Source organism: Poecile atricapillus, chromosome 4, assembly GCF_030490865.1.
Source record: "Poecile atricapillus isolate bPoeAtr1 chromosome 4, bPoeAtr1.hap1, whole genome shotgun sequence".
In the NCBI taxonomy this organism is placed as follows: domain Eukaryota; kingdom Metazoa; phylum Chordata; class Aves; order Passeriformes; family Paridae; genus Poecile; species Poecile atricapillus.
Genome location: NC_081252.1, coordinates 63,437,515 through 63,463,019, shown reverse-complemented (window position 1 = coordinate 63,463,019; position 25,505 = coordinate 63,437,515). Strand labels below are relative to the sequence as shown.

Below are 25,505 nucleotides of genomic sequence, written 5' to 3'. Positions count from 1 at the left end.
TTAAGTAGAAAAGGGTCAATACTGAAAGTGTGCATAAATATTGGGAAAACAAATGTATAAGAAGTGGACTAAATTCTGCAGAGGGTTTTGCTACTTTGAGCTGAGTAGTTGCTTCTCCAGCTAGCAATTCCTGTAGTACTGTGCTGTCAGAACGGGACAACAAGAACAGTTTCTAAAAATAACAGGGTAAATTGCCACTTTTGAAAGGTCTAGAGAATTCCTGAAAACTGAGGCTCTGTCCTACCAATGAAGGTACCGACTGGCCAAAAGAAGATGGCCTGTGGGACCCAGAGTGTGAAGCAGGGGGGTGATCCCCCTGCCTCACCGTGGAAGGAGCTCCATCAGTAGCTGGTGGCTCCCTGGCTGCAGGGCAGGCTCCAGCCTCGCCGGCTCCCAGGTTTTGGCCGTTCTCGGCTTTCCAGCCGTCGGGCCGGGGTTTTGTGCCACACTCGGTGTTTTTCGCATCTTCCCGTGCAGAGAACGTGTTACACCGCGCAGGTCTCTCAACACCGACGTAACCCCCATGTCTCGCACCAAAACCAGCCGGGCAGGGCTGGCTCCAAACTAACTTTCGTCCGAGTGGCTTCTCCTTACCCTGGTCTGGACCCCAGCTGTTGTCACTCTCAGGCAAGAGTGTCCCGCAAAAACCTCAGCAGCCGGCGGGCAGGGCCCCGCTCCGCCCCCGCCGCCGTGGGGGACGGGCCAGCAGCGCCTCGGGGCTCCCCGGGGGAAGCGGGGCCGCCCGCTTGCAGCACCTGGCCGGCGGAGGGGAGATGGAGCAAGCCGCCGGGTGCCCTGCGGTGGGCGGCAGCTACCCGCAGAAAAATGCCGAGATCCTCAGCAGCCAGTACGGCATCAACCTCTTCTTGGCCGGGCTGCTGCTCACCTTCGCCTGGGCTGTGCATGCCGTGGGCATCAGCAAGAGCCACCTGCTCTCCTACCTCATCACGCTGATGCTCATCCAGCTGCTGTGGATGCTGTGGTACCTCTGCAGGAGCTGCACGCAGAGGAGGCTGATCCGGGACAAGGACACACACGCCGGAGCCCGCTGGCTGAAGTGTAAGTACGGGCCGGTGGCACAAAGGGTGGTACCGCACAAGGAACATCTGTGCCATCACCTGTGTCTGCTACCTCTTTGTTACCCTCTCCATCCCGACCGGGAGGCATCCTGGTATTCACGAACTGAATGCACATGCTGCAGTGCACTCTAAAGTAAATATATGCATAAGCTGAATACGTCTATAATACTACAATACTAGGAGATTGTAATGGGAAGCTGTTTGTTAAACATCCTCACTTTCTGACCTGCCATTTATAGTGCTGAAAGCTCTGGCGCCTTTCTTCCTTACCAGTCTGGTTTGGTGAAACTTGAAAAATTAAATACAGCTAGTGGAAGAGACAATTTTATTGGTGCCTTACATCTCTTTTGGAGGAATTATCGCCTTTTCCAGATGGTATAATACAATTTACTTTATAGTAGTACCGGTCAGAAAGGTCTTCAAGTGCTCTCTATACCAATGTATATCAGAGATTCCTGTTTATATGTGTACAGTGATGCTTTCAAAACATCTAGAGTTAGGTAGAAGAGGACAAAATGCCTGACCAGATCAGTTTGTTCTTAATACATAAAACAGTTAAATGAGGAATCTAAACTGAGCATTTGCTTGCAGAAAAAGTATACAAATTTGCAAGGATAGTGGTGGGATGTGCTGGCCTTTATCTGCAGTTAGGTGCGTACCAGAGTGAGGATATAAAGTATATTGAGAGAAGGTGTTTGGGGAGCCCATCTTAGAGTCGTAGTGACAGGAATGCTGTGTTTTCAAGCACCAAGGAAAACAAACAGCCTACATCAGTGCTTGAGGGATAATAGACAATCCCAGTTTTACTGGGATTTACTGGGATTACTCTTCCAGTCTCAGCACTGTGAATGATAGATTGGAAAGTAAGTATTTATGTGAAATGTTATGACAGCTTTCCCAAAAAATGTTTTCTACCTACTGACAATGAGACAACAGCTAAATTTTCACAGCAGCTAATGAAATATCAAAATGAAAATTCCAAGAACAGCTGAAACCTGATTATTTTGAAAAGCAAAGTTGTGCTGTGGAAATGTAGTTTGTCCTCAATCTCAGTGCTTGTGTATCATTTATTTTCTTCACAACTGTTAACATTTGTTCGAATTGCTGACAGAAGCCTATTTTTTTTAACATCTAATGTACAGCTATGGTCTGTAGACTCTTTTCTGAAATGTATGTAGTTCACATACCAACTGTTAAATTGTTCCTCTCAATTATTTACTATTTTTCAAGGCAATATTAGTCTCTCAAGCATTTTTCATTATTATGTGCCTTACAACCGCCTGAAATTCATGTAAGGCTTTATTTGATCCTACCTTGGACTAAGCTAAGCTTTTGTTACTCATTGGGTAGCTTTCCCCTCCTAAATATGGAATAAATACTGCCTAGCATGGGTAAGTACAGCAGAATTCCCTGCCCTCTTTCTTTTGGTGCTGCATTCACAGCATTTCATTTGTCCTACAGAATATAAGGAGACACAGAAACTTAGAAATAAGATCCTGGATTGAACTACTAGGTTACCTTATCCATTTCTTTTACCAGCACAGGATGGCTCTTTGTACTGGCTTCTCAAGTGGTGTAGCTTCCAATGGCTTCTCTTGGATGTCTAGGCTGCAATTCAACAAATTTGCCCTTAGGGAATGACCTACACTTTCCTATTCTTGGGAGTTTCTTGTAGTTACAACAAGTCTGTACAACTCCTTTATCCTCTATTGGTAAAAGAAAACTTATTTGAGCTAAGGAAAAACTCAGGTGACAATTCCTCTGCCAAGATCCCCCTTGCCCTCCTCTTTATCAGTGCTTTTGCCATAGAAATCTTTTACCTGAAAGATCAAAAGTCCAAAAAGGAAAGGAGAGGGTGGAGTGGGACAGACATATTTTGTTTGAGTTTTTCCATGGAAAGTTTCCTGCAATTTTTTACTAGCTCTATCAGCTACTTTTGAAGAACATCTCCTTGCTGTAATTGTAAGAGCAAATGTCCTTGTATTAAACAGTGTAAAATGAGTGTATTTTCATGACTCCTTTCAAACTGTGAATATCATTTTAGTAAAAGTGGTGGCAGTTGCCTGCTTAGACCATTTTGCTCTGACAAATGTTGAAATGGAATGATTTAACAAAAACCTCCTATAACTGACTCCTTGCACATGTTTAGCAATGCTAGAAGGACAGATGATCAGTTTGCAAGAACTGCTCACAGGAAGGTTTCCTTGAGCCTTTCTGCACCAAGGTGTCAGTTGCATGAGCCCTCAAGCTTGGTTGTCTTCCCACCTTCATGGTTGGCCAAGAACCACTCCTAGAGTCAGAATGTGGGAAAAGTTTGTGGCAGAGCTGTGTCTTTAATACGACACAGTTATCCTGACCCAAATAACCATGGGTACCTTAGAAAGTCTTTCCTTGACTTATTCCAAATGTTATTCCCCGAAGTATGCTCTCCTGCTAGGAAAAGCTCTCTGACCATTTTTTAGGGAAGTTCAGTGAAGTGAACCAGAGAACTCAAAACAAAAATCAGTTTGCTTCACAAACAGCTTTATTTTATCACATTCTTTAGCAGCACAATTTGTGTTTAAAGCATTGACAACTGGTCAATGTCAAACCTCTTGACATACTTCAACTTGTATCTTTTTACTGCCTGCATTGAATTGTCAATTATTTGAACAATATTTTAAAGTGAGAGTGGTATTTTTGCAACTGTATCATTATGGGTTTTTTTGTTCTGCTTATGGTTGCTAGGAAGAAATGAGCCAGCACTTAACAATATTGAAAATCCTATTATTGATCTATTAAGACACACAGGTTTCAATGAACATTTGAAAAGAAAAAACAATGAAGCAGCACTCAAGAACAATAATTTCACATTTCTTAAAATTTTAAATGTAAATAATCATGCAGTGGAATTATCTTCCTTGAAATTACTGGCGTCCATTTAGTATTAGTACATACTACTGAAGTTTTCATTACAAAAAGTTGACAGAAAAACTATTAACATACCACATGCATGGTCATTATGGTTGTGCTTTGATTTTTGACGAAGAAAATCAGTACAATCATTCTCTTTCAAATTTTGAATTTGGACACTTTGTTTACACTTGGAGTGTGGCCACCTGGGTGATTGCAGAAATATCTAAATATCATCTGAATAAATGAAACAATCTAAAATTAAAAGAGTCATATAAAGTCTTCTAATCCCTGGAGGTCAGTAATCTATCATCTTTTTGCTTCAGAAGATAGCTTTTGCCTTCTTATTGAAACAATCATAACACATGTGAAATCCCTCAAACTGATGCATTTCAGACAAATAGGTTGTTTCCTGCATACTTTCTATATAAAACATAAATCACAAAATCAATCTTAGAAATATTCAGGTAGGAAAGAACTTCTGAAGGTCAGCCAGTCTAACACTTTTCTCAGAGCATGTCTAGTTACCTCAGGCAGAGTGATTTATAATCAGTTATATTTATAATTATATAATCAGAACTTGAAATTCTAATTTATTTCAGAATTATTAACATTCTTTAGATAAGGAAGGAAACATATAATTTGATCTCAAGAGTAGCCTATAATTTTGTATCTTATAATACCATTCTACTTTCATACACAATGAATGGCATCTCTATTTAAAAACATGGGCTCCAGTCCTGTTACGTGTGTTAGAACACAAATTAGCTGACCTAAGAAGAATAAATTTTAAAAAATTTATTGGTTTATACACATGCATGCAGAGCTGAGGTTTTAGATTTTGCAATATAAAAGCAAAAGTTTTTAGCTCTTGGTAGAAATTACACTCGACAATGTTTTTATTATAGACAGTTTGTAAAATAAAACCATAAAATCCTATTGGAATTCATACCTTTGTGATTAAAAAGGTTTCTGGAGTCTATTTTTGTTTAATTTTAAAGGGTCAATGAAATAATAAACAAAATTACAGTGTGTTTATATAATTTCTACTTAATTTTTATCAATGTAATTTTGACAATAGGGTATTAATTAAATAAAATTTTAATTTTTGTTACATTTTTACTGCCACAAGTCAAGTGGAACAAATGGTACTTATATGGAAGTTAGGTTGTGGCCTCATATAAAAGATAAATATTCATCAGAGTCAACACTAGTGATGTTATTTACTCTGTGAGGAATTGTAAAGAAAGATTCAGATGCTGGTTTGTATTTTAAGGTCTGGTTAAGGTACATGGATAAATTTTTATCTAGTCTTCATTCAAATAAGTCCAATTTAAATCCAGTGAAATTTGCTGGAATAAAAGCCTAAAAAATAAAAAGGAAAAAAAAAAACCCACCAAATCACAAAAAAAACCCCTCAAAACAAACCAAAACCAAGGAAATGGGGGCCTTAGAGATTGGTTTAGTAATCTTGCAGCCAGTTGTACTTAGTCATACGGTTCTAAACCAATAATAACAACAGCAACAAAAACAAAATAAACAAAGGGAAATATATTTCAAAGTTTTTAGACTAATATGTTTCAAAGTATTTAGACTAATATGTTAAGATATTTTTGTGTATGTGTGAAATATAAATACTGAAATTTAATCTTTTGTTCCTTTCTTGGAGAACAAACCATACATCTTGTTGTGGTTGTGGTCTCTGAGTTAAAGCGTGACCCCTGAGCCATGGGGAGGGCACACCAAATGATTGTGTTACTCCCCACAGCTTTTGGGCTGGGAGACTGTAAGGTGTTTGTTCGGCTCCCCAGGACTGCCCAGAGTGCTGTGGGGCTGCTGAGAGCAGTCATTTGTGCTCTCTCTGGCTGCTGCTGTGCCACTGTCACTTGGGAGCTGACCCTGCCCAGAACTGGGCACTCCTGGGCACTGCAGGGCTGGCGACTCCTCACTGGCCGTGCAGGGGATGCCCAGTGATGACCTTGCTTATCCTACTGGGCAGAGGCTGTCCAAATGAGAGGCATTTATTTAATGGAGTCAATTATCTTCATGAACACTCACCTAGTCTTATTTCCCTGAACAAGAACACAGATACTGATCAAGTTTCATTCCCCTAAATAGATTTTTGTGTATTTTACAAATAGTGTCTAGACACTATAACTATACCTTAAAATTTTCTAATATATTTTTCATTTGTAGGTGGGATTACATTATTTGCAGTGATTACTTTAATTCTGGACTCCTTCAAAATTGGATATTATATTGATTTTTCAAACTGTTTATCACCAACTGAAGGTATTTTTCCTGTTACACATGCTGTCCACACCATCTTACAGGTAAAAGTCACTGGTTGCAGTTTTGTATTAATTTCTGTTTCTTACCAAAAAATATTTAATTTTGTCATCAGTGGACATAACACTAATTTTATTTCTAAGCATATCACAGAATACTTTTGAGGACTAAATGCTTGTGCATGTATAGTAAATTCAAGATTTGCAGCCTGACGTTTCTTAGCCATAAAATTCATGGGTTTTAAACATGGGTTTGAAAGAAAGAATAATAAGAAAATGTTTTCCTGTAGTTGAAGTTAGGTGGACTTTTTGTTTACTTGAAATTACATACAGAATTTTCAGGCTGAAATGAGTATTTTCACTAAAGACAATTTCCTTGTTTATGTATGTAGGACTTGCCGCACAATTTCAATTCAATCTGTCTAACCTGTTGTTCCATTGTGGTTAGAGGTGTAGGCTTGGTGAGTTAAAGGGGACAAAACCCTTCCTAGCTGGTTGTACAACACCTGCACAACTTTCCTGTAACAAATGAACGTGGATGTTCCTTATAGAAGCATTTTGCTGTTCTTATCAGTGGCTGCACAGTAGCAAATATAGTCAGTGAATCCTGTGAAATATTCCAGCTGCCTGTTTGTTATGAGGCTTTGGGTCTACAGTGTGTGGTGACCCTCCAGAGCTGATTGTTTCTCGCTTTAACTTCTCTGAACTCCTGTCATCAGGTTTGTAGGGAAGAAGGAAAGAAAAAGCCACTCAACTGAGATGCTCAATCATAGCCAGGCACTTTTATAAAATTTCCAAGAGGTTTAAGTCATTCAGAAAGAAAATAAATGTTTTCCTAGCAGTTGTTGTTGCATGTAAATGAGCTTTTGAAAAACCTACATTTTTCTGCTTTCTTCAACAGTTAAAAAAAAAAAAAGCATTGAAATTTAAACTCTCACCCCATCTATGCTTTTCTCTGAGGGTGAAATTCTGAGTTGGTTGAAGTAATCTTATTTTCACATTCTTGTAATATCCACCCTCCATGTCTTGAAACTTCTTTATTTCATCTCTGAAACACAAACCAATGGAATTAAGAGTTCTGCCCCACTGATCTGAACACAGCATTCTTCATTACAGCCAGTGACCCAGAGCTGACAAGGTTTCCAGCCATCATGAGCTGGAGTGTGGAAAAATGGTGAATAAAAATGCTCAACAAAGGCAACAAGAATTCTAATTTAAATTTTACATCACCCAGTCTCACTGAATTTATCATCTACAGAGCTTAAAATAATGAACACTTGAGTGCTAGCCTGAGCAATTAACTGAAAAAGTTAAATTTAAAAAGTAATTAACCAGATACCTCTTACCTAAGACAAATCTTCTCATGTGTTTGAAATAGAGGATGAAATCACAGCAGAGTACATCCTTAATATGTGTCATCTAAAAACCAAATAATTTGTTTTCTACCATATATATACATATATCAGATTCTGTTGTCATTTACTCTGAGGCATCCTGATACATGCCATGAAATTAATATATATGTTCTGCACCCATCTATGAGCTAACAAGTACCTGCTCTCCCAGGGCAGGCTGTGCATTATGTTCTTCTGCAGGCAGAAGTCCCCTGGAGGCAATGAGCATTCTATGAGCAAAAACTGGATTTTATGCTATTTCTTCACTGTCTTTTCCTATTTCTTCCCACTATCTTGTGTCTGATCAAATCTTCAGAAGTTTTTATAAGTTTTAAAAAATGGTTTCAGATCTGCTGGCAGATTTTACTGCATTTATCCCAGGATGGGAAATTGAATATGGCATTAGAGACTGAAGTAATTTCAATTTGATTTCAGTTGAAGTCTACATGAAATATTATAGTGTTTACACCTAGGATTTTACAGCAGCCATTCTTCTCAATGATAAATGCTTCATTAGAGGAATTGTTATTGCCATAAAGAGCTGCATTTGCCTAGCTTTTTCCAAATTAAGACATTGAATGCCTCAGAAACAATGGCTGTGAAGGCATCCTAAAGTAATGGATGCTGTGGAAAAATGGGCTTCCAGTTACTCTGGTTGCTGAAGAACCCAAAGTTTTTGTCACTTTTCAGACCATTTCTGGAACACCAAAACAGGCAGGTTTCTAAGAGAAATCTTAGGACTCTTTCTCTCCTGATAGTTCACATATGGACTAGTTCAGTATCCTTGGAACTATTGGGAGTAAACAGACTCCCAGTGTCACCCTAACATCCCTGAGGAATATTGATATAGTTCGTCTTGAACCTATCCACACTTGGTTTTGTATCAGCAGCAATCTCTTTCTGAGGTCTCCATTATGCTCTCACAAACAGAGAGTTCTAATTTTATTCCTCTGTCCTTGATTTGCTGACTCATTATTGTTCTCTCTTTCATTCCTTGTTTGAGTTTTCTGCACTATCCTTGAGTGCAACTGCTGTGCTTCTAAAGGGACTGTCTCTCAGGCAGTTAGTACAAACTTTTCTCATGCTTCCTGGGCATCTGTTGTTTTATTAGTCAAGTCTGGCATCCTTTCATCAATCTCCTTCCCTCCATAGAATTTAATATATTTCATAAATTATTCAAACTTAGCATCACCATGCCCTGCAGCAATCATACCTCTATCCACAACTAGTGGCTTTATTTCATTTGTCATTGAAATAAAAGTCTCTTCAGATACAGAAGGAAAATGTGTTTTGGTGAGTGATACTTAGACTTTCTACTGTTAAGCCACTGATTTTTCATGTAAGAAATCTCAGGTTCTTTGTAAATAGCACAGGAAATCATGAGCTCTTTCACATGTGTGGAGATGGAGCTGTCTCCATTTATATTATCAGAAGTTTTAAAAATTAGAATAGAATTTAGAAGATAGAAATTGGAATTTATATCTACATGTGCACTTTCCTTTCTGAGCATAACACATGCTCATTACTGTAATGACCTTTCTTTTTTTTTTCTTCCATTTAGGTGTACTTTCTGTGGTGTCATGCCAAGGATGTTATCCAGTCTTTCAAAACACTTGAAAGGTAAAGTGGATCTGACCCTCATCTGGCATGTTAATAGGTGTAGGTCTGCACAGTGCTTTAACACCAAAGTTTTATTGTATGAGGGACAGTGAAAATATAGAGATTGATTCTCCTCTTGATTGCATTAAGTATAAAGAAATAGAATAGTTAAATAGAAAGTAACTCCATTTACCTTTATTTAACCTGCACTGGTATTTTTAAATACAAAATAGTGATAGAATACATACATTTTTCTCACGAGAGAGGAAAATGGCAATATATGATACCACAGAGTCACTTAAGAAGGAAGCATCATGTATGTGTTTTAAAACTATGCATTATATTATGTTTTATTTATTTACCTACTGAAAGAGAACCTGTATCACCAACCATTGCAGTCAATGCATTGTAAGTGAGGTATTTTATATTGATTTTATGGAAAGCACCTTTTTAAAACTAGGTCTTAGATGCATAGAATAGTTTGAGTTGGAAGAAAATTTTAAAAGTCATTTAGTCCAACCCCTCTGCAATAAGCAGGGATACCTTCAACTAGATCCAGTTGCTCAGAGGTCCATCCAAACCAGCCTTGAGTGTTTCCAGCCCATGTTGATACTGGGGCTTGCCCTGACCTCGGTGCAGGACCTTGCACTTGGCCTTTTTGAGCATCGTAAGGTTCTCATAAGGCCAATTCCTGAGCTCACCCAGGTCCTTCTGGCATCCCATCCTTCAGGCATGTCAACCACACCTCACAGCTGCGGTAGATGCAGCTGTGCACATGCATTTGGAAGCACAACCTCCCTGGTGGTATCCTATGTAGCAAATCAGATCCAATGTCTTTTCTGGTTTTGTGGGAAGGCAGATTAATGTGTATCAATCTGTCTGTACATAGAACATAAGGAAGCAAACATGGTAATTTTCAAAGTACTTATTTCAAGTTATCAATGGTCTGACCAGTTTCTATAGGAGGTAAAATAAACTTGCTTAGAAACATCATCTGTGCTGAAGGTTTTCCATTTGTTCTGCTCTTTTGGGTAAGTGTTCAAACGCCATGCTCAAGAAGAGAGTGATTACAGAAGGCTTTGCAATGTCAGCTGGTGCTATCAGCTCTGTTTATAAGTAGATGTAAAAAAATTTCTAACTAACAGGTTTATCACTGAGAACAATGTTGTAATAAAGAACTGTTTCTTGCTGAAGAAACATGAACAGCCTCAGGTGCAGGAAGACACCTGGCATCAGTACATGAAAGGATTGTGCCTAGAAATGAGATAGATAACCTCCTACAAAAAAGCGACTGCTTGGCAATGGAGGACATTTTTTGTCTGGATTTTATTGGGAAGTTCAGAACCATTAATACATTTCTTTCTCCAATGCCATTCTGTTTCACCAAGCTGAATTGGCCTGTCAGAGGCCAGGAGTCTCAAAAATGCACGGAGACCTACCCTCATTTGTACCAGTACTTCAAATGGAATAAAGCCCTCTGTTAGCTTCAGCTCTCTCCAAGAGATAAAAATGCATGGGCCAGAAGTTGGAGAAAGCAGTGGTGTCTGTGAAGAAAGATCAGACACAGAATATGAAGGAGCACTGCAGAAGGCTTTGAAATATGGTTTGCAAAGAAATTCATCCTGTTCAGACTGTTCAATCACTGACATGAAGCTTGTCAAGCCCAAAGAATAAAACCCATCATATAAGATATAATAAAAGTATCCTGTTAATAGTTTAATACATTATGCCATGTTATACATTGCATTTCTGTAAGGTTTTGGAAGTCTGATATTCAGTGACTGCAGAACATCTTTAGAGACTGGTGATTATTTTTCAACCCTCTCCCTGCACCGACAAATAAATAGTGCCATGTAGCTTGTACATAGAAATTTAATCCATTTAATTTAATTTAATTTAATTTAATTTAATTTAATTTCATTTCATTTCATTTCATTTCATTTCATTTCATTTCATTTCATTTCACATATTTCACATGATACAGTCTGTGCAGATTCCTTCAATAGTTACTTTATTTTGTAGGTTTGGTGTTATCCATTCTGTTTTCACAAATTTGCTCCTGTGGACAAATGGTGTGTTAACGGAGTCAAAACATCAGTTGAATGAACATAAGGAAAGACTAATCACTCTTGGTTTTGGGAACATAACTATAGGTAAGCAAAAGGATTAGTGCATCTTGAAATTCCTGCACTAGCACACTCATGCAAAATGCTGTCACTGTAAGATGTAGCTGAGTCATTCATGACTATGTCAGCATAGTCATTCTGAGACAGTCATTCTGGTAATTAGCTGATACTAAAATGTTATATGATCATTATACTATATGTGATCAAAGCAGTAGTTTTCTTCTAAGTTCCAAGCAAATAGATTTTTAAAGAATATTTATTTTGAGGAATAACATCACTGAGGAACATCACTAAGGAGCTATTTTATTACTAAATCACAGAGTAATAAGTTAACATAGAGGTGTTAAAATCTTTCCCAGGAGAATCATTACATGTAGCCTGTGGTCCTGCAGGATTCAGTGGGATGGCTTAAAGGGATAGAAGTTATCCATTAGTGCTGTTTTACAAGACAAAGACTTTGCTCCGGGTGTTTTTCTTCTAATAATGCATCATTTTCTCCATTGGTAAGATGGTGCAAGCTATAGTTTACAAACATTTAGAATAAAGAAGATATAAGGAAAAAGCTCTTCACTCAGAGGGTGCTGAGGTACTGGAATATGTTGTTCAGAGAAGCTGTTGATGTTCCATCCCTGGAAATGTTCAAGGCCAGGTTAGATGGGACTTTGAGCAGCCCAGTCTAGAGGAAGGTTCCCTGCTCACATCAGGGAGGTTTGAAACAGATGACCTTGAAGGTGCCTTCCAACCTAGGCCATTCTGTGACAACTGCTGGGGATGCCTTCTGCTTTTAAACTCCAGTGAAGCATGGAGAAGTGGGGCCTTTTCTTAGGTGGGTAGCTGGGTGTTGTTTGACTGAAATCTTACCTTTCGTGTTTCATTATTTTATGATTTATTTATTCACTTAAACCAAGGAATCTTTATAATGCACACAACTAATCTCTCCTTCTTTAGTTCTAGATGATCATGCACCTCAATGCAATTGTACAACAACAACTCTCTGCTCGATATTTTCTCAAGGAATATATTACCTATATCCCTTTAATATAGAGTACCACATCCTCGCCTCCACAATGCTCTATGTCCTGTGGAAGAACATTGGCCGTAAAGTTGAGCACCACCAGCAAAACAAAACTCCATTCAAATTCCATGGCATAACTGTTGGAATGATTTTTGGACTAATCGTGTTAACTAGCACAATAGCCATAGTTGTCGTGTATTTAATTCAGATTGGAGGTTCAAAAATCAAGAGCGAGTTAGCACTCACTATGTTTTATTTGCACGCTATCTTTGTGTTGGCTCTCATGTGCACAGCTGGAACCGTCGCCCTTCTCATCTACAGACTGGAAGATAGATCGCTGGATAATTCCAAGAATCCTGCTCGAAAACTGGATGCAGAACTGCTGGTGGGCACAGCTGCAGGGTCCTGGCTGCTCTCCTGGGGCTCGATCCTCGCCATTATCTGTGCCCAAGGTCATCCCAAATACACTTGGTATAACCTGCCCTACTCCGTTCTGGTCATTATTGAGAAATACATTCAGAACCTCTTTATCATTGAATCCATCCACCGTGAGCAGGAAAAGGTGAATGACGACATTAAAACTCTTCGAATAGTGACCATATCTCGGGGGAGCACTTTGTCCCTCACCCCCTTGTACAAAGAGGTTTACAATGGCAGAGCTGCTCGTGACAGTGGTGACATACCCTGTCTGTTTAAGGGCAGCATCTGTGGGAGAGAAAACGATGGTGCTGATGTTGCCAGAGAAGAAACGAGTCAGGACAATAGTTTGGTCATGCAGTCAGCCTCAGATTTCTCATTTTACAGTAGAAACTCAGTTACTAACAGCAAGAGGAGAATTTTGAAGAACATCGCTGCATTTTTATTCCTCTGCAACCTTTCGGTAAGACATTTTGAATGTAGTTCACAAGTTAATACCCAACAGCTTCCCATCCTTTCAAGTCTGATGAATATATTAAAATTTCATGGTTCTGTAGTTTGTAGACAGTCATTTTTACTTCTGGAAGAGGTGAATATGCTTTTGGGGGACAAAGTTTATTTAAATGTGGCTCCTTTCCGTAATGGTCCAAAAACTGTAGCAGCAGCAGAATCTGAAACCCTCTTCCACCAGCGTGCCCCAGTAGCAACAGGGAGGGATTTCTTAGGGATTCCTGAAACCAATTTGTGGAGTCACAGTCATTAAGGGCTATTGACTTGTACCGCTGGTGATTAATATTGGCCTCGCGTTCTTTCCCTGCAGCTGTGGATACCACCGGCATTCGGGTGCCGCCCGGAATATGACAATGGACTAGAAGAAATAGTTTTTGGCTTTGAACCCTGGATAATTGTTGTGAACCTTGCGATGCCTTTTTCTATTTTCTATCGGATGCATTCAGCTGCCTCGCTCTTTGAGGTCAATTGTAAAACATAGATCATATACGGTCCCTCAGTGAACAATTGATTGAATAATTAATTACATAAATAACAGTTGAGGGAGTGGATGAATGAAAGAGTGAATGCAGCAGCTGCTCAATAAATAGAAGATTCAATAATTTGTTTTAAAGAAGGGACCATAGCTAATAGCATGTAATTTTTTTTTCTTTCCACATGTTTTGTTATATATGTGGTGTTATTGTATAAATACACTTTTCAGAATCATATTAGTGTTAATATGATTAACACTACATTGTAAAGTTAATTCAATCTCATTAATCTTTGTTTTAGTCAACTGGGATTTGTTCTCTATACAATTTTTATGGCTTTGTTCTCATTTATTGTGACTTGTGAAAAGGGCTTACAAAAAATTCTGTATGACTTAGAACAGAAAATCCCAGGAAGAACTTCTTTTGAATCACAGATACTAGGAAAACTCCAACTCTTAATTCCTAGCTTTGTTTTTTTTAATAGTTAAACTTAAAAATATTTGCTGTATAATTGGGGTGTGGGAATTAGTTTAAAGTTCCTTATTAATGATGAAAATCAATATATAATTATTTTGTTGTGGATAGATACAGATAGCAAGAAATCCAGGTGAGTAACATGTATGATTAGATATCACACTGTATATAATTTTTTCTGATAAAATATATTTCTATTAATTTTCTTGTATTTACACTATGACATAATTGAGAAATAAAATTAATCCTTTTACTTAATTATTTATTCAAATATTCTTAAAATGTTTTAAGAGAAAAAACCTGGTCTGATAGCTCATATTTGGGTATAGGTGTTTCAGTTCCAGAATGGTATGTATTCTCTGCACAATTTTTAATTGAGCTGCTCATTTCATTATAGATCAGTCTTCTGGTTGGAAAATAATCATGTTTTCATACAGAGATGCTATAAAGCAAAGTTGAAGCCTCTAGAAATCTGGAAGGTCTTTAGCTGAGAGTTTTATAAGTGTGGTTTACAAGATGTAAGAATATAATCTCAAACCCCTGTGATATTGAGTTGCTTGAATTCTCACAGTAAGCAGTGAAAAGCTGGGTGCCTGAATATTCTTAGAATCTGCACCTGCAAGATCGGAAGGCTGGAGCAGTAACCAGGATACTGGAGCTACAGCTCAATTAATTATTGTATAATCCTTACTAATTTGTCGATGACTTAGTCCTAAATCTGGTGGGTCAAGGCCAGAAAAATTTCTGCTCGTGGTTTCTGAAAGAACAGCGGTACAAAAAGCCGTACAAATATCACCTCCATCATCCTGAGAGCAGGAATATTTCCGTGCAGGAGAGGTTTGGTTCTGAGACAGATTTCTGCAATTGTATCTGCCCTCATGCAGCAGAAAAAAAATGTCGGCTTTTTACCACTAGATGGCAAACACAGACCATTCGATAAATTATCAGATTGTGTTAGGTTGCTTCACTAATTGCTTCACATAATAATTAATCTTCATTTCTGTTTTGTGGTACACATAGCCATAACCTGGTTAGGAATTTTTACTACCTTCTTTACCTGTTGCAGATCCCAGATCAGGTAAAGAAGTATCCATCTGAAGTCTCAGGTGAAGTCTGAATTAGATGAAGCATCAGGAGACTGAGCATGAGAACTCCTGTCTTCCTGCAAAGCACTTTGAGTTTGTTGATTTTAAGTGGTTTCAGGAAGATACACTATCTTACATCGCTGTAATCTCTGCTGGCCCTACAGTTGCTTGTCATGCTCTTTTATAACACCTTTCTTGGCTCTTGTATTCATTCTGGACAGTAACATTTTCTATCTTTCTGCTTGAACTCAGTAGCTTGATCTCACCTAGTTCCACGTAAATACCAGCTCTGACCACTCAGTTGTCTCTCTACAATTTGAGTAAATAGGGTCATCAAGATAATGAAATAAAGGTTTAATCTGCCGTCCCAGACAAACTCTACAGCTAATTCCAGTATTAGAAAAAAAATTAATTTCACTAGATAGGGGCAAAAAGTCCATTTCAACCTTCAGGTGCTCATAAAGATGGCTAGAGGAAGCCTCTTTCTTCTTCCCCTGCTCCTGTGGGATGGCTCCCATGTCATTCTTCAGCTAGAGCTGGTGTTCTTTAGCTGATTTCCAGCATTTGTGTTCAGCCAAAGCAGAGCTAGCTCTAAATCCCTAAGGCCAAGAAGGGGCCATATGCTCTATTACAAACACGTAGCACACATTTGGAAGTTTCAAAAATAAATAACATCTTTATTTAGTTATATTTCATTTGCAATTACTTAGCTCTTTCTGCTTCTTCATATTATGATTGAAATAATTTCATTTTCCCACAATATTAAATTGCTTTTGAGTGCTGAAATTGAAGTTTATTCGGGAAAGTGAATTAAGGTAGCACTCTGGCAGTGAGCAAATGCTTTAAACATGCTAATGGGCAAATTCTATTCCGAGCTGCACTGATGAAATCCCGCTGACTAAAATAGTTCTGTTTCAGGACCAGAGACTTGATTTTGACCTGACATGCTTAAGAGGTTTTCACAACAGGACTTCTCGCAAAAAATGTTGTTTCATCCAAATACGGAGTATTTTATGGAAGCAGCTCTCAGCTCAACTGCTCTTGAAGCAATAGTGAGTCATGAAGCTCTGAATATTTGAGAATATAAATTTTTAAGAAATACTGATTTTATGAACCAGGAAAAATACTTCGTTTAATGCAGTTAACATAGTGTGACCTCTAGCTCTCTGCTCAATGCTAAACCTGGGCTTTCTCAAACAACTCTTTTCTAATTTTTTTTCCTCTAGTATATATTGACAATGCTGATTTCTCACAGGTTTGAAAATATAATAAATAGCACAAAGGTACCCTATTTCTGCCTACCTATCTGCTCAAGCATGTGACAGGAGGCATGAGAGCCTGCTTACCCAGGAGAGAGGTCTAACAGCTGCTCATTGATATGCTCCTGAGGTGCTCCCATTTAATATTACTTTAAAAGAGACCTTTTTAAAAGGGAATTTCTTTAGCTAAATGCACTTGATATGCAAAGGATTCTGATTTTTTGCTGCATAATCTTAACCAGAAATTAATTTTCTTATGTTCATCCTTTTATTAGGTTCTTCCACTCCTTCCCTTTCTTTCCTAAGTAATTCTATCTATTCAATAATGCATGCTTGGCTTACATTTAAACTCATATGTGCACAGAATTAAAGGGTGCTAAGGTGCAAAAAGAGCACTACAATCCTCAATTTACCTGAAGAGTCAAGCTTGCATGACCACAGATTTTCCAAGTGGTTTTTTTGTGTAAATGACACTGAGACAGAAGAAAATTGAAGACTCATGGTTGAGGCCTTCTAAAAGAAGTGAATTGCTTTTACTAGTATTTCTCAATACTTTGAATTTTCTCTTTTAATCATGCAAAAAATAATGCCCATTTTGATAATTCTGGAAATATTTGTGTGTTGTATTAACCACTTTTGTTCCATAGACTTTGAGTGGACTATATAAATGCAGAGAAATAGATGGCTCCAGAGAACAGCAGAGAGGGAAATTACCCAAGTAATGTAACTGCATGTTTCTTATCACTAGCTTAAATAATTCATTAATCTTCACAAAAAATCCATAAAATAAAGATTCACAAACTTCAAGATTTTAACAATCTAATAATTTTTATTTTCCCCACCTCACCCTGATTAGGCATGATGTGTGTACAGATGGCTCATTGGATCACTTATTCCCTTGGAACCCCTGTCCCCAAGCATTTGGCCTCATTCTATGCATGCATGAATAAAACAAGATCTGGATTTAAACAGAATTGAAGCAGCTGCAATTATTAAGGAGAACTTTAAAAGAGAGGTTTGGCTCTATTAGCTTCTAAAGGATAGGTTTAATCCTGAAGCTGATGATACTTCAATGTCAGTAGATTAGAATATTTTTTATTAATATTTGTTGGGTTTTGTTTGTTTGTTTTTGTTGTGGTTTTTTGTTTGTTTGTTTTTTAATTAGGAAGTGTGTTATGTCCCATAATGTTAATTTGGCTGACATTTAAAGCAAAATTTACAGAAGGCATCCCTCCTGCCTTCCTCTACTACTATTCTTCTCCTAAAAGAGAACTGAATTTGATGGTTAAAATACAGGCTTTGGTAAAATCTTTATCAAAACAATTTTCATTTTCTTTCCAGAAGCAAATGGACCACGATTTATACCCAAGTACAAATAAAGATGGATGCAGTAGGTGGAAAGTTTTAAAGAACAGGGATTGCAGGAAAACCAGCTGCTATTCCTCTACTTCATTTGTAACAAAGCAGTGGGTGTTTTACATTTAGTTTCCAATAAATCTTTGCTTGAATGTCACTGCAATACACCTGGAATTAAAAAGCCATCTTGTGAAAACCACACATAGAATCATTAATTCTGATGAATGACATCAGCATTTTAATCCGAGTGAGGAACGGCTCCTATCCACATGTGCTGGTTTTGGCTGGACTAGAGCCCATTTTCTTCACAGCAGCTGCTGTGGGGCTGTGTTTGGGGTTTGTGCTGGAAACAGTGCTGGTAGCTCAGGGATATTTTAGCCATTGCTGAGCAGCACTTCCACAGAGCCAAGGCCTTTTCTGTCCATCAATCCCACCCCACCGGTGAGGAGCCAGGGCTGCACACGGAGCTGGGAGGGGACACAGCCAGGACAGCTGACCCCAACTGAGGCAGGGACATTCCACACCATACCCCACACCACATGGCTTCATGCTGAGCATAAATCAGAGGGAAGAAGGATGAAGCAGTGGGGGAGGGGACACACATTTGGAGTGGTGGTATTTATCTTCCCAAGTCCCTCTTCTGTGATGGACCCCTACATTCCTGGGAATGGCTGAACGCTTTCCTGCCCATGGGAAGTGGTGAATTAATTCCTGGTTTCACTTTGCTTGCTCACACACCTTTTGTATTACCTGTTAAATTGTCTTAACCTCAACCCACAACCTTTACTGTTATGATTCTCTCCTTCATCCCACTCTGGGGGAGGGAGTGAGTGGCTGGCCAGGACTTTCAAGGATACCATAATTTTTTATTCTAAATTATTGTGCTATCAAATATTTACCAGGCTTAACTGAAGATTATAATGTTTTTAAGAATGCACAGATATGATTAATATACCAAAGGCTAAGGCACATTGTGTCAGGTTCCAACTTGAGTCCATAATTTTCTGAATTTAGTAATTTCACTTCAGCAGATGACTTTTGTAGGAAGGCAGCAACCAACAGCAATGATGCAGTAAGCAATAGCTTTGTAACAACATCTTAATGGTACCTGGTTACATGAAACCCCTTCCTTGTTCCTCCTTTTGAATGCTCCTCTCCCAGGTACAAGAAGCATGTCTGCAGTGCTCCCCAGGTAGAGTTTTCCACCACTGCCTGCTTGAATCTAATAGTTTAATAACCAAGAAATAATTTTAAAAGATGTATCATTAGCCAAACAGACTTTTGAATGTGTCCTCAAGTACTTTCCAAGCATCAGAATGTCTTTCTTCTCTCTAAACCTTGAATTTTATTTTCTTTGTTCTCCAGTTTCGAAAACCTTTCCAATCCAATAAGAGTCAAGAACCCAAATTTCACTACGTCAAGAGGAGCTGGCTGCATCTGAAATAGTGAAATTTGTTCTACTGCAGCAATACATTGACTTTGTGCTGAATTTGGGGTATTTGCCTTGATTTATTTGAGCATGTGCTTTTCAACCTGTGTATTCCTGCCTTTTATTTGTAGTGCATCAGCCAGAAGAATGGGAGGGTCTTAAAGGCACTACAGGGGTGCTGGATACTCCACTTGAACTTGAAACTCCTTTGACCCTTGTTATGTGTGTTGAAGAAGAAACCAGAAGGATTCTAAAAGAGCAAAGTACCGCTTAAGCAGGGGAAAAGGCAGGAATAAGTAAAAGTACCAGTTAATTGCTGTTTATCTCAAAGTAAGTTGTTCATCCTTACCACTAATGTTTAAAAATTTGAAACTGGAATTCTTTCTCCAAATAAATCCTGAACTATGAAATATAGTGCTGGTCTTACACAATTCTGAAAAGTACAGACTAGAAACTCTATCAGCTCTGTTGACACATTTGTAAAATCACCTTGCTCTGCAGTTTTCTGTGCAGCATTTGCAACAGGCTCTTCTGCAACGATACAGGTGTCCCATAGTGCCAGTGAAACAGATGAGGTTTGGGTGTCCTGCTTCCCAACCCCATTCCCTTCCCTGCAGCAGCTGCCTTCTGGGAGGAGGGAAGCCCAAGGATGAGTCACTGTCTGACCCTATGAGACATCATCTGTGTTCCTTGAGAGGCAGACACCCAGCTGCTGACTTCTGTTTTCTGAGCCCTCTCTTTTCTATCAGACTTAACAGTCTTCACAATAGTGTCTGATTTCATTGCTGAAACTACTGTTTGATTCCATGAAGGATTTGGTTTTCCTACTCATCTTGTAGGAAATAATCTCATGCTATGTTAATGGAGAGGGTAAAATCCTAAGATAAATGATGTTGCTGGTAAAAGTTCCAATAAGAATTATTTAACTAAAAAAGTCTGTAGTTTACACATTCAATATAAAATTCATAGATCCTCATAATGTACAGTAGGTTAAAGAAGGAGAGAAATCAGACTACAGAAAATAAATTTGTTTTAAAATTACTCTGCAGGGCAAATTGTTACACTATTGAAGCCAGATCCAAAATTACAGCAGCTTCCTGGGGAATTAAGCCTGCCTGATTTTTATTTGCAATTTGATAGTATAGTTGGCAAAAGACAAAATAAAAGTCTTGAAGTGTTCAGCATTAGAAAATTAAAATAATCTTTTTCATCTTATTTTCTCAGAGCAGTTGTTCCCCTGGGATAGGGCCATGCACACTCAGAGAATATGAATAAAATTCCTGAATTGTAAAAAGCAGGGTTTTTCCTCTTTTTATTTCTTTCAAATGTGACTTATCTTAAGTAGTTTTTATTCATGTGAACTCTTGCTTGATTAGAAAAAATGATGCTATTTTTAAGACATGATTATGAATATCCAAAAAGAAAAGATATTTTATGAGACAAAAGCCCCAGAATTAACTAAGATGGTACAGTGGGAATCATATTTTTAAAAATGCTGCTCCCTTTGGTCTTGGCCTTGGATATCATTAACTTTTTATCTTTTACCATTGGTTTAAATGATGTGAAGCTTAGTTTAAAAAAAACCAACCAAACAAAAAACCCAACAAAACAAACCTCCCCAAAAAACCAAAACTAAAACCAAACACAAAACACAAACAAACAAATGACCCCCCCCAAAAAAAGCTGTGGAAATTTCTTCTGTTAACATAAATAATTTAATGATTTCCCTGAGTGATCAATGGCTGATGTAGGAATTATATCACACTCATTACAGATCCTGTTACGTATGGTTAATCACATCAACAAAAACTTAAATAGGATTTAATAGCAGGAGTAACTGTAACCATCCAAAATTACTTTTCCCACAACATGGACTACACAGTATTATTTGGTACCCTGGGAATCAAGACAGAACTGAGGGATGAGCTGAGGCACAGCCTCAGAGAAATGCATTCAGCCTTGTCTTTCAGATTGCAAATGATGGCAAATCTATTCAAATCCAAAATCAATTGCTTCAGCCATTAATCCTCCTTACTGTTAAAAATGTGTACCCCAGTTCTACCTGATTTCTCATAGATCCAGTTTTTAGCCTCTGAAGTTTTTTCTAACTTTACCTGATATATTAAATCATCTGTTATAGAAAACTTTTCCCCTTGTCAGACATCACTTGTTCTAACCCTCTTGTTGCTCTCTGCTCAGCTGAGGCAGTTTCCCAGACATAATTCCTGTAACTCATTTCTGATCATTTTCCAATTGCTCATATTTATTTTTGTTTGAAACATGAGCAGCAGAACCCTACCCAGTCTGCATGGATTTTTCTGTACTCCATAAATTTGTGATACCAGTTATCTCCCTCCTTCCTCAGTGCTCTCACATGGATACATACACACCTGCATCTGTGCAATAGACTGTCAGTGTCCATGAGTAAAACTGACTGACCTTAAACATATTTCAGCCATGCTCCTAAATACAGCTCCACTTGAGCATCCTTCTACACTTCAGAACACATGCAGTGATTTTGCTAAACTGGCCTGATGTGTAGTGACTTCCAGCCTCCTCCACCTCTACTACTACCTCTTCTTCTCTATTTAAGAGCCTAGCTGTAATGGGAGGTTTTTATAGCCTAAACCTCTACAGTGGTACACCTGTGTCTCTGTATTTTAATTTCCTTTCAGCATTATTTTTTATCTCTTTACATCAAGTAAAGACATCTCTTAGATGAGAGATTGTGTGAATTTATGAGTATTGATGATTTTAAAATAAATATTATTAGGCAGAACAATGAGTATTTGTATTTTGAAGTGGAAATAGAAAAAGTGGCAATGAAGGGAAAGAGCTAGTAAAACATACATTTCTAAAATCAGGAACTGAAAAGATTTTTTTTTGCTCAGAACCATTGCACTAGCAGTTAAATTCCATTACTTCCAATCTGCCAGCTGTGAGAGAGAACTGCAATTTTAACAGGTGAATAAAAAGAAGAAAAGTGAGGCAAAGCTCTGAAGGAAAAGCACAAAAGACATTACAAAGATGATTTCAGGATGAAAAAACCCCACCCCAAATCTCTCAGCAAGTGACAGCTGTGGGTTTAATGGACTATTCTTAAAATGAGATTTATATGCAAACTGCCTACAGAAAGTTAAAAGAGGATGCTAATAACCTATAAATGTGAAAGGTTTTTATCTCAGGCTCAAAAAATTTTGATGGCAGTGGATGGAATGTTATAACAAACCACAAATGTCCCCATTAAATGATTGTTTCCCTGACCTGATGGCATTATGAATGATCTGGTAAAAGAACAAAGCAGTTGTCCTGTTGCTCCTTCCTGCTCCGCTTCTTCCCAACTCACTGACTCTGTCAGCATGGGGGTTTTAGTCTCACATGCCATCCCATCACAAACTAGTATTTCTTTCTACTACTATCGAAAATATTCCTGATCTCCTAATGCATTCCTTTGCTTTGAAAGAAAGTTTTGAACATGCATGCATGAAACATTGGATCAGCATTGGAGACTGTGTCACTGATGCACCCATTGACAGGTGCACCTTTGGGTGATAAATCTTCCCCTGGCTCAATGCTGGACTTTTATCCACAGGGAGCTTTGGTGAACAACATCAGTTCACACCAGCTGGAAACCAAGAATGATTGCTAAATATTAAAAAGGTGGGAAAGGATATTATATCCTCTAAATTCTAAGTTACAGGATTCAGAATGCCAAATGCAATTCTTGGCCAATAAATGGGATACTTCGGAAAGTCCTCCACTTGGGGTCCACCTATTGCAGACAGTAAAGAACAAAGCATAGAAAAACTTCATTCTTTAGACATCTGACAAATGAGCTCTTACAATTTCTGTTTCAATGGGTTAAGGCATCTTTCCCATCTGCTTGCACCTCCTCTGTGCCTGACTCCAGCAGACCCAGCAGAACTGGCAGGAGATAATGCACACCTGCACTTCTAATTTGTACCAAACTACCAGTGTGGGCAAGGGGCTGCTGAGCTGTGAGCAGGCTATGTTTTATTGGGCTACTTTTGTTATTGAGACAGATACCTGCTCATGTGTTTAAGTAACTCATGCGTACTGGCAGCACACGTGTGAATACACACATACATACAGATACCACATCACGAGCATATGCACACGCCTCTACATTGCTGAAGCAATGAATATAAGCTAAACAAGCAAATCAGATCGTTGCTTTTTGACATAAAGCATCCCCATTAACTACATTACAAAATATCCCCATGACTAGCAGCTTCAACAGACACGTGCACAAATACTTGTGCAATCTGCTCCTTCGTTTAGAGAAATTGTAGGAGGCATTGCTTAGGAAAGCAGAGTTTGTGCAAGCGACACGTTGCCTCAGCATCAGAGCTTTAGTCACACTGTTTAGAATTCAGTGGTGACAAAAGCTAAATTCTTCCTCCAATATTAAATATAACTCTGCTTAAATGTGGAAAAGTAGTGCCAATTTCTTAAGTGAGAGCTAAAGTGAAGCTTCAGTTTTCTTGTGACAATTTTATAAAATTACCTAAAAGGTTTCAGAATTTATTTTTTTTTCTTTTCCCTCTGTATTTAGTAGCTCTGGCACTTAATCTTTCTTCATGTCACTGTGGATCCAGCAAGGTATAGTGATTCTTGTCCTTCCCAACCTGCCTGGAGAAGCAGCTGGAAGGCCCGTGGAGAGCATCAGTTCTTCAACCCCTTTCAGTGCCAAAACAGGCTGCTGAGTCAAAACTGGGTTTGATCTCTGGCAACGGTTTTAAAAAGAAGTTCAGTTTCAGAGGAACTAAATCAATTATATTTTGAATAGAAATAACTAAGATATGTTCTCTGAAGAAATTCAAGCATGACATTAGCACGCGGTGAGTCCAAGAGTATTAACACCTGCAATGCTCACGGTCATAGACTGTTTCTCGTAGTACTGGAGCCCTACCGAGAGGGATGATTCATCCCATACAGCTGGAGAGAGAATCGGATTTTCAGTTGCCGGGCTTTCTGCCTGTAATGTATCTCAGCCATCCAGTAGAAGCCATTGGAACAAGTAAGGAGGCACCTATTTCCAATCCCAGTGGAAGACACCCAGCCCGTCCCGCTCCCCGCACCGCACCTTTCAGCCCCGTTCGCTCCCAGCGAGAGGCCGGCCGAGCTGTGTCCGTACCCGTCCTGGACAGCCCCTCTTCCCCCGGGGATGCTGGGGGTCATTTCCCCGTTCCCTGCCGTGGGACCGCGCTCTTCTCTCGTGCTGCGCCGGGCGGCCTCACTGAGCCGGGGACGGCACCGAGGAATTGCGAGGGTGACTCGGTTTCGGAGGGAGGGAAGGAGCGGGCAGGGCGGCTTCCACCGCTGCACCTTTCCTTTCCGTCCCGTCCGGTCCCGTCCCCCGCCAGCCGCGGTGCCCGGCGGCCCGGACCCTGTTGGCGGAGCATGCTCACAGGGCGGCGGGGGCGGGCGGGCCGGCCCGGGCAGCGGGAGCGGGCGGGCAGCACGGGCGGGAGCGCGGCTCTGCCACGCTGGGAGCCCGGGCGGGCACGGGGCGAGCGGAGCCGCCAGCCCGGGCGGGAGCCACCGGGAGTGCGGGGCCGCAGAGCGAGCCCAGAAGAAGCGGGCGCGGAGCGAGTGGCACGGGCAGGGTCCGCGCTGAGCCGCGGAGAGGGAGCCTGAGGAAGAGAGGAGAGCGCTGAGCTGCGGAGCGCAAGCGAAAGGACTCGAGGCGGGTACCCAAGGCGGGGTGCGCGGGACAGAGCCCCGGGCAGGGGGACGCGCCGAACCGCGGAGCGGGAACCCCTGGAAGGAGCCGCGGGGCGGAGACCTCGAGCGGGGGGATCCGCACTGAGCCGCGGGGCGGGGATCCCGAGCAGAGATACTTGCACTGAGCCGCGGGGCGGGGACCCCAGGCGGGGCCCCCGGAGCGCGGGAGAGGGACCCCGGCAGGGCTGGCGCGACGGTAGCGGCGAGGCGCGGAGCCCGGAGCCGGGGGCGCGCTGAGCGGCCGAGCGGGGCCATCCGGCGGGGGTGGCGGCGGGGCGGGGGGGCAGCGGCCCCATGGGGCCGGGCGGCGGGGCGGCGCTGGCTGCTCGGCGCATCCCGGCCGGAGCCGCCCCGCCGCCGG

General features: G+C 40.0%; 1 protein-coding gene across 1 annotated transcript; it reads left to right on the top strand.

Moving 5' to 3' along the window:
• Nucleotides 1-773: 773 nt before the first annotated feature.
• On the top strand, nucleotides 774-13,801 carry OTOP1 (otopetrin 1). The gene is made up of 6 exons (XM_058838714.1): nucleotides 774-1,059; nucleotides 6,168-6,304; nucleotides 9,215-9,273; nucleotides 11,275-11,405; nucleotides 12,327-13,273; nucleotides 13,631-13,801. The coding sequence occupies exons 1-6, from the start codon at nucleotides 774-776 to the stop codon at nucleotides 13,799-13,801; spliced, it is 1,731 nt and encodes a 576-aa protein (XP_058694697.1).
• Nucleotides 13,802-25,505: the final 11,704 nt, after the last annotated feature.

Coding starts and splice junctions, on each gene's coding strand:
- OTOP1 (XM_058838714.1), top strand. CDS start 774: ATGGAGCAAGCCGCCGGGTGCCCTGCGGTGGGCGGCAGCTACCCGCAG. Junction 1,060..6,167: donor CGGAGCCCGCTGGCTGAAGT/GTAAGTACGGGC, acceptor TTTCATTTGTAG/GTGGGATTACATTATTTGCA. Junction 6,305..9,214: donor CTGTCCACACCATCTTACAG/GTAAAAGTCACT, acceptor TCTTCCATTTAG/GTGTACTTTCTGTGGTGTCA.